Below are 8,034 nucleotides of genomic sequence, written 5' to 3'. Positions count from 1 at the left end.
GGGGCCGCCGGAGGCCAGGGGCCGGGCCGGCCACGCGCAGGGCACCACGGGAGAGGGAGTCCGCGGCCGGCCGGCGCCCTCGGACCGCGCCTGGGGAGCACAGACCCCGCGTCGCGGCCGCAGAGGGGCGAACCGCGGGGCCCTCCGGGAAATGTAGTTTGGACGCCTCGCTTCTTCCGCCGGCAGCCAAGGGGCGAGGGCTGGGACTGCTAGGTTCCCGGCCAGGACCCGGAAAGCGGGTTGCCGGGTCTCCGGGAGGTGTGGTCCTAGCCCCAGGCTCCTCCCATTGTTCTTGGCGAGGCCGGCGGCCCGCGTGGACTACCACTCCCAGGGTGCCGCGGGCTCGGGCCCCGGGACCCCGAGGCCCTGGGAAATGCAGTTCGCGGCTGCAGGAGGCGTGGGCTGGAGAAGGAGCTGTGGAAGGCATAGTTAGTCTCCGTTCCGGGCGCGACCTGGCGGCGGTTCGGCACGGCCTGGAGGGAAGACGCAGGAGAGACCGCGGTCTCGGGGTCCGTGTGCTCCCGGAGAGCAGGCGGGTGGCCGAAAGCAGGGTCGGAGCACACGTTCCTCTCTCGCTCGGGCCGAGCGCTCCCAGATCAGACTCCGCGCGCCGTGGATTGCAGTGGAAGGGGCGAGTGACTTGCGGTCGCACAGCCCCCACCATCCTACGACCGGCATGCCGCGAGGTGTGCCCGGACACCGAGCCCTCGCGGCCGGCTGCCCCCTGGGGAGGACTGGGCGCCTCGGGGGTGGAGGAAGTGTCCACCCCTCTGGACGGCGGACGCAGGACCACCAGGGGCCGCTACAGGACAAGGGGCGTGGGCGGGGGTGTGCACAGACTAAACTTGGGCTTTCTAGTCCTGAAGGGAGAGCACAGGAAACTCTTTATTATGGTGATGAGATCGACAATCCCCCCTACTGTTAACCTTCGCTCCTGCACACTTCAGTGTCCTCACCCTGTAGGGCTCGCTGGCCTGGGCTTCTGCGACCCGCGATCGTCCAGGAGAGGGCACTCGGTGCCCTTTCTGGGGCGGAGTTTGCTAGGCCGCCGTAGCAGCGGTGCCAGGTCAGAAGCCGAGCCTATCCGCTTTTCGTTCTTTAATTGAACTCTTAGCTAAGACGCTACCGACACCCCGTCAGGTGGTGGAGGAAGAAGGACAACAGGGAGAGGTCGAGGGCCGAGACGGCCTCGAGGAGGAGTAGAGGAAAGTGGAGCGGATGGTCCATCCTGGCGGGAGTTGGCTGGGCGAGTGACCGCGCATGTGCGCCTGCATGGAGGCCACGCTGGGACAGCCGGCCCCGCACAGGGGGCAGCGGTACGGAGCGGCCCCGTGGGTCCGCAGATGCTTGGTCATGGCCGAGAAGTCCCGGGAGCGCTGAGGACAAAGGCTACAGGAGAAGGGCTTCTCTCCTAGAGCGGTCGGAAGGGGAGGCTGGTGAAGGAAGGAAGCGGGCGAAAGCTGGGCAAGTTAGGGGTGGATCGGGCCACGGGGTGAGGGGATTGCGCGGCAACCGGACACGCACGTGGAGACTCAGGAGCGGAGTTGGGAAGAAAGCCGACAGTTCACACAGGGCGGGGCGCCCATACCTGTGTGGACTCGGTAGTGCGTCTCCATTTGATGCTTGAGTGAAAACCTCTTTCCACAGACAGAGCACGCATAGGGCCGAGACCGAGCAGGAGGGGCCGGGGGAGGGTGCGGGCGAGATGAGCAGCCTGCCTTGTCCTCATGACCCGCACAGGTTGCAAGTGCACCTGTGGGGACAGAGAAGGCAAAGGAGGGCAGGGCCAGGAATCCCAGCGTCAACTCACTGTACCATTCAGGCAGGAAATCAAGGGCTACAGTGGGGCTGAGGCACGAGTGCCCCGGCCCCACTCACCTGTGTGCCCCTGATCAGACTCTTCCATCTCCCCAGGGCTGAGCTGTGCGGGGCCTTTGGGGAGGGAACCTGGAGAGAGCAGTGGGAGGTAGGGGCCCTGCTCAGGCTGGACTCGTGGAGCCCCACCCCAGAGAAAACACCGTGTTACAGGTGTATGCAGGACAGCGAGGGGCTTACCTGGGGTGGGGCTGGAGGAGGCCAACTGGTTCTGACTCCAGAGCCCTTTGGGGGCATTAAGGGACAGTGGGATCCTGGGATAGGGTGGGGAAGAGTTACAGCCTTGGCTAAACCTGAGAGCCTGCCCTCTTCCTGAAGAGGGGGTGTCCCAAGTCCTCCCCCCAGGGCTGGGCTTTGGCATGCCCTGTGGCGGCAGCTTCTTGTCTCATCCCCAGCTCAGGAACTGTGCAGTAGAGATGCGGTGCCTTTCCACCCAGCAGGGCTGCCCCTCCTGGGCCACACCCTCCCAGCCTGGAGGCCGGGAACTAGGCCCCTCCACTCACCTCTGGTCCCGCCAGACCTCCTGCCAGGCTCCAGTGGTGGGAGTGCTATGGTAGAAAGGAATGCCATATCCGGGCGGCATCAGCAGGATGCTCCACAGGGCAGGCTGGCCCCCCACTAACCAAGGGGCCTCAGCCCACGAGGGCCTGGGGGTGACACTGGTTTGCAGGGAGCCTGCTGGGGAAGGGGGCCAGGGAGCTCACGCAGACTTTCCTCAGAGCCCCCTGGATTCTCCCTCAACCACATGAGCACTCCATTCTTCCCATCTGCTCCCTTTTGGCCAACAGGGGCTTGGAGGTGTTTCTCCTTTGACCTGGTCTGTTCCCACTGAGCCTCCTGCGTTGCTCCTGCCATCTCGGGGCTGCCTCTTGGTGGCAAGTGCTTGTGCAACATCTCCTGTTCTCTCCCACCAGTTCTAGAAACCTGCTCTGGTTTCTGCTTTTCTCCAGGGTCCCCCAGTTCTCTCTCAGGATTCCTCGAGGGTTTCTCTGGCTCCTCCTGATGTTTCTTCAGGACTGGATCTGGCTCTTTAGCCCTGTCCGCTCGAGCCCTCCAGCATGCCTCTTCCAGGGACTGCACTCCCAAGGCCCTGGCCGCCTCCTCAAGGGGCCTTAGCTCCCCAGGCTGCAGCTCTACACTCTCCCCATACACGAAGTGCAGGAGCTGGGAAAAGGTAGAAGGGCTGATGCCTTCTCCCAGAGCCCACTGGCCCCTGCGGCCCAGCTGCTGGCTGACACCTGCTAGCACCAGGCTGTGGGCAGGGAACTGCTGGCTTCCTACGGTGATCAGTGTATCACATAGTGCTGGCCGGAGCCTGGCTGCTAGCTGTACCAGCCGATCAGAGCCATAGGGGCTGGGCAGTCTTATGGGGGGCAGGGACATTGTGCCTTGCTTAGGTACCAATCTCAGAGGCTGTAAGAGAAAGGCCACAATGTGAGGTCCATGGTTGAAAGGGGAGGGAGGAACATCTCATCTCATTTCAAGCCTGTGGATGTGAGGGGAGAGAGTGTGAGTTGCTGGTCCTAGATCAGAGCCCTCTGTCCTGAGTGAGCAAATAAAGTAACCCAAGAGAGGACTGGAGCTTATCCAGAATCATAGCAGGTAGGCATGGTGGCGAGAGAATGGAAATCAGACCAAACTCAGGACTTAAAGAGCAAGGGCCAGTCAGTTAACAGAAATAGCTAGTAGTGGGTTTAAGACAGGCATGTGGGAAGCCTGCCAGTTAGCAGTCTCTGACGTAAAAGATATCAGATACTGCCACTTCTGCTTCTCCAAGCCCCTCTGCAGGGAAACACCTCTGCGCAAGCCAGGCTTTCTTCACTACAGACGACGATCACCACAAAACTCAGTCAACCCCGGCACTAAGGGATGGAGCATGACACAGCTTCACGGGAGAGCTTAGAAAGCTAGTGGGTCCTCCCCCAAAAGCCCCTCGCACCTGAAAGGCAGAGAGGGCAGCATGATAGGGATCCTGGCTGCAGGAATGGAGGCGCTAAGGCATCTGGCAGTCATCACTGTGAAGCTGAAGCTTCTAGAACACGTCCTCAGGGAAGGAACCAGACATTCCCATCCAGAGAACGAGGAGAGCAGGTGCAGAAGCCACAGGAGAGGAGGCTCCTGACCCAATGATAGAGAGAGGTTTTGGAGAATGGACCCCTGAGGAGATGGGAGGAAGGGACATGGGGACTGGAGACAGGGAGGCTGTTTCCTCTCAAAATTCGGGTAAGAAGATGGTTTAATTTGTTTTTCATAAGGCAAAAAGTGAAGAATAGAAAGACAGCACCCAACCAGGCAGGAGTTTCTCACACATCAAAACCACCACACTGGCTTTTAAAAAGAGAGCTGGGAACCTAGATATGAAGAGAACCAGAACCTCAGTGTCTTAGCACCCAGCAGGTAGAGTCTTAGGTGCAGGCTCCCTGTGAGCAAGGGCCTTTGGGGTGGGGAGGGCCACACTTGGACACCTCAGGGAGAGGGCTCCAGGTTGGCAGGGAAGGGACAGAAGAGTTGTGATGGGAAGAAGGCCTCAGCTGGGGAGAGGCCATCACTCACCGCTTGTAGCTTCTTCCAGGACACCGCATGCTCTGAACTACTGTTGGGGCTCCTGGGGCCCCCCCTGGAGCTAGCCCCGCCCCTGACCTCTCAGGCCTCCATTGGATGTCCCAAGTATCAGTCTTCCACAGTCCCCCCGAGAGGGTGTGGTTTTCTAACCCTGCCTCTGCCTTCTGCCTGCAGGAGAGACCACCCCTCTACCTCCAGAACACACACATTCTGCCCCTAGCCTCCTGTCTCCTCACTTTGTTTGTGAACTCCTAGAGTCAAAGAAGTGTATCTGTGGCAGCAAGGACCTTGGAATAATCAACCCTGCCTTTGAGTTTCATCTCTGCCATTTACTAGTTGAGTCATCTTGGGCAAGTCACTTCTCTGGGCCTCAGTAACCTCATTCATGAAATAGGGATAATATCTGCTTACCTCATTTGGAGGTGGGGGTGAAGATGAAATGACGTGACGAATACGAGCGTGGTTTGTAAGTACACAGTAGCATTCAGTGGTATGGTCGTTTCTTAGAGATGACGGCAGAGCACACAGCTGCAGAAGTAAAAAGGACTGAAACATTTGGATCCCAAGAATAGAGTGGAGGAGCCAGAAGACAGCTTCCTCCCTCTCCCTGACTTGGTACTGGGAAACCTCATTTGCTGGCTGGGAATGACCTGGGGGCTGGATGTGTGAGTGACTCAGATCCTCCCATCAAGCTCTGAAAGGGGCAACCCCAGGAAGGACCTGTGGTGGTCTTCGAAGAGAAAAACCTCCTTTTCTTGGGCTGATGACAAATGACATTTCTCTGAAATCAGGACTTGGGTTTCTTTCACTTCCTGCCCAAGGGGTCAAGGTCCCCGGAGGTTTCCCCTCTTTTCACACTTTAGAACTCTTTAATCTGGGGAAGGGATGAAGTCTGAGAGGCTCAAGTTTCTTTTTCTGTTTCTTATTATTCTATTATCCCTGATCCTATAGCAAAATTTTCATTTATCCAATAAATATTCATGACATATTTATTTTGAGACGGGGTCTTGCTCTGTTGCCCAGTGGTACGATCACGGCTCACTGCAGCCTTAGCTTCCTGTGCTCATGTGATCCTCCCACCTCAGCCTCCTAAGTAGCTGGGACTACAGGTTTGAGCCTAGCTAATTTTTAATTTTTGGTAGAGATGGGGGTCTCACTATGTTACCCAGGCTGGTCTTGAACTCTTGGCTCAAATCATCCTCCAGCCTTGGCCTCTCAAAGTGCTGGGATTATAGGCATGAGCCACCGTGTCCAGCTAATAAAGCATTTATGATATGTGCCTGGTGTGTCATATACACACAGTAAATTATTGGGAGATAAACAAGTCAGGTAGTCAGGTACTGGTAAGCTGCTCTGGTGACAAGGTACGGTCTGCTTCCCCATAGGCTTCTCTTTTTTTTTTTTTTTTTTTTTTTGAGACAGAGTCTCGCTCTGTCTCCCAGACAGGAGTGCAGTGGCGCAATCTCAGCTCACTGCAACCTCTGCCTCCCAGGTTCAAGCAATTCTCCTGCCTCAGTCTCCCGAGTAGCTGGGATTACAGGGGCCCGCCATCACGCCCAGCTAATTTTTGTATTTTTAGTAGAGACAGGGTTTCGCCATGTTAGCCGGGCTGGTCTCAAATTCCTGATATCAGGTGATCCACCCACCTCAGCCTCCCAAAGTGCTGGGATTGCGCCCAGCATCCCATAGGCTTCTCTTAAGGGAGAAGGATTTAAGAGTCCTTGTCCCCTCCCAGACCCAAATATTGTGTCTCTAAGCTCCCATTTCTCTCTTTGGCTCCAGGACCCCCAAATGTTCTGACTAGCCTCCCACTCTCTCTCTCCAGACCCACCACACCTTCCCTCCACATGGGTGCGGGCACATGTTAACCCTTCCTAGATCAGACAGGGTGTGTCAATGGGTGAGGCTGGTGGAGGGGCAACAGAGTGGGGAGAGGGGAAGATGAGTCAGAACGAAAGGGAAAATGCAAATGTGAGAGCTGTGTTCATCTGCTACTCTGAACGTTAAGTATTTTCCATTTCTGTGCTTTCTAATTCCTCACACCACCACACCCAGGGACGCATTAGACACCCATATAAAAGACACATAAAGCATCAATCCCTCTGATATGTGTGTATGCAGAGGGAAACACCCTTCCTCCAACACAGAAATACAGAGTCCCTCAAGACAAGGAAGGAGTGTGGAAAGCCCTGAAGGACTAGCCCCAGGGATACAGGAAAGGTACAGGGGTCTGGACGATTACGTGGTCACCCATCTAAGTATGGCCCCTTTGCTTTCCAGCCCCACATCATGTGCCTGTGACTCAGCTCCCCCACTGGTTTGCTCATTGATGATCGAGAGAGCTGGAGACTGCTCAAAGGGCAGCATTCTGTGTAAGCCAAATGTAGTTGACAGGGAGCATCGGTGGGCTTTCGGGGAACCTAAAAGGGAGGAGGGGCAAGGGAACTCCCCTTTCAGTGAACAAAAGCCCCCAAGAATGGGGAACCCCATCTAAGGATATCCCCTTAGAGACCGCCTCCTAGAGTTATCTCCAGGGCCCTCTGCACTGCAACCCTTATGCTGATGACACCCTGAGCCCTTCTCTAGCCTTGACAGTGCAACCCAAGCCATCCTCCACTGAGCACAGATGGCAGAAGCAGAAGCAGACAGCACTTTGACTTGGAAGAGTAGGGACACTGCTGGTGCTGTTTTGTTTTTGTTTTGAAACAGAGTCTTGTTCTGTCACCCAAGCTGGAGTGCAGTGGTGCCATCTCGGCTCGCTGCAACCTCTGCCTCTGGGTTCAAGCAATTCTTGTGCCTCAGCCTCCGGAGTAGCTGGGGTTACAGGCAAGCACCATCACAGCCGGCTAATTTTTTTATTTTTAGTGGAGATAGGGTTTCACCATGTTGGCCATGGCTGGTCTCGAACTCCTAACCTCAGGTGGTCCACTGCTGGGATTACAGGTGTGAGCCACCGTGCCTGGTCTGTTGCTGTTCTTAAAAGGACTCCCCTCCCTAGACTCAAAAGCCTTGCCCCTCTTCCTCTTCCTGGCTGACTCGGTAGTAATCATCTGCAGTTGTCTCTCTGGGAAGAGCAAGGAAACAACAGGTTATGCAGACGCAAGCCTGTGTCCTGCCAGAGGGTAGAGTAAGTAGAGAGATTAGGTAGGGCATGATTGGAAAGGGAGTATGGAAGAAAAGGAGATATGATATCTGCCTCTCAGTCCTTTTTAATACTTATATTACTTTGTTTTGTTTTGTTTTGTTTTGTTTTGTTTTGAGACAGAGTTTCACTCTTGTTGCCCAGGCTGGAGTGCAGTGGTGCAATCTCGACTTACTGCAACCTTCGCCTCCCGGATTCAAGCAATTCTCCTGCCTCAGCCTCCCAAGTAGCTGGGATTACAGGCGCCTACCACCATGCCTGACTAATTTTTTGTATTTTTATTAGAGATGGTGTTTCACCATGTTGGCCAGGCTGGTCTCAAATTCCTGATGTCAGGTGTTCCACCCACCTCAGCCTCTCAAAGTGCTGGGATTACAGGCGTAAGCCTGCATGCCCGGCCTAATACTCGTATTACCGAATAAAATTTGAAATCTTTTTTTTTTTTTTTTTTTTTT

The 8,034-nt window shown here is 55.8% G+C and overlaps 1 protein-coding gene across 1 annotated transcript in view; it reads right to left on the bottom strand.

Moving 5' to 3' along the window:
* Positions 1 to 864: 864 nt before the first annotated feature.
* The window catches only part of ZBTB32 (zinc finger and BTB domain containing 32), a 14,266-nt gene continuing 7,096 nt past the window's right edge, over positions 865 to 8,034 (bottom strand). Inside the window, 7 exon segments of the mRNA XM_017847599.1 lie at positions 865 to 1,411; positions 1,589 to 1,753; positions 1,879 to 1,947; positions 2,056 to 2,129; positions 2,379 to 2,559; positions 2,562 to 3,361; positions 4,849 to 4,965. Of these exon segments, the coding sequence (XP_017703088.1) occupies positions 1,137 to 1,411; positions 1,589 to 1,753; positions 1,879 to 1,947; positions 2,056 to 2,129; positions 2,379 to 2,559; positions 2,562 to 3,258 (1,461 nt within the window). The 5' untranslated portion in view covers positions 3,259 to 3,361; positions 4,849 to 4,965 and the 3' untranslated portion in view covers positions 865 to 1,136.

Source organism: Rhinopithecus bieti, unplaced genomic scaffold, assembly GCF_001698545.2.
Source record: "Rhinopithecus bieti isolate Rb0 unplaced genomic scaffold, ASM169854v2 scaffold_28066, whole genome shotgun sequence".
NCBI lineage: Eukaryota > Metazoa > Chordata > Mammalia > Primates > Cercopithecidae > Rhinopithecus > Rhinopithecus bieti.
Note: the sequence above shows the minus strand (reverse complement) of the source record. Positions and strands in the feature narration are given on the sequence as shown.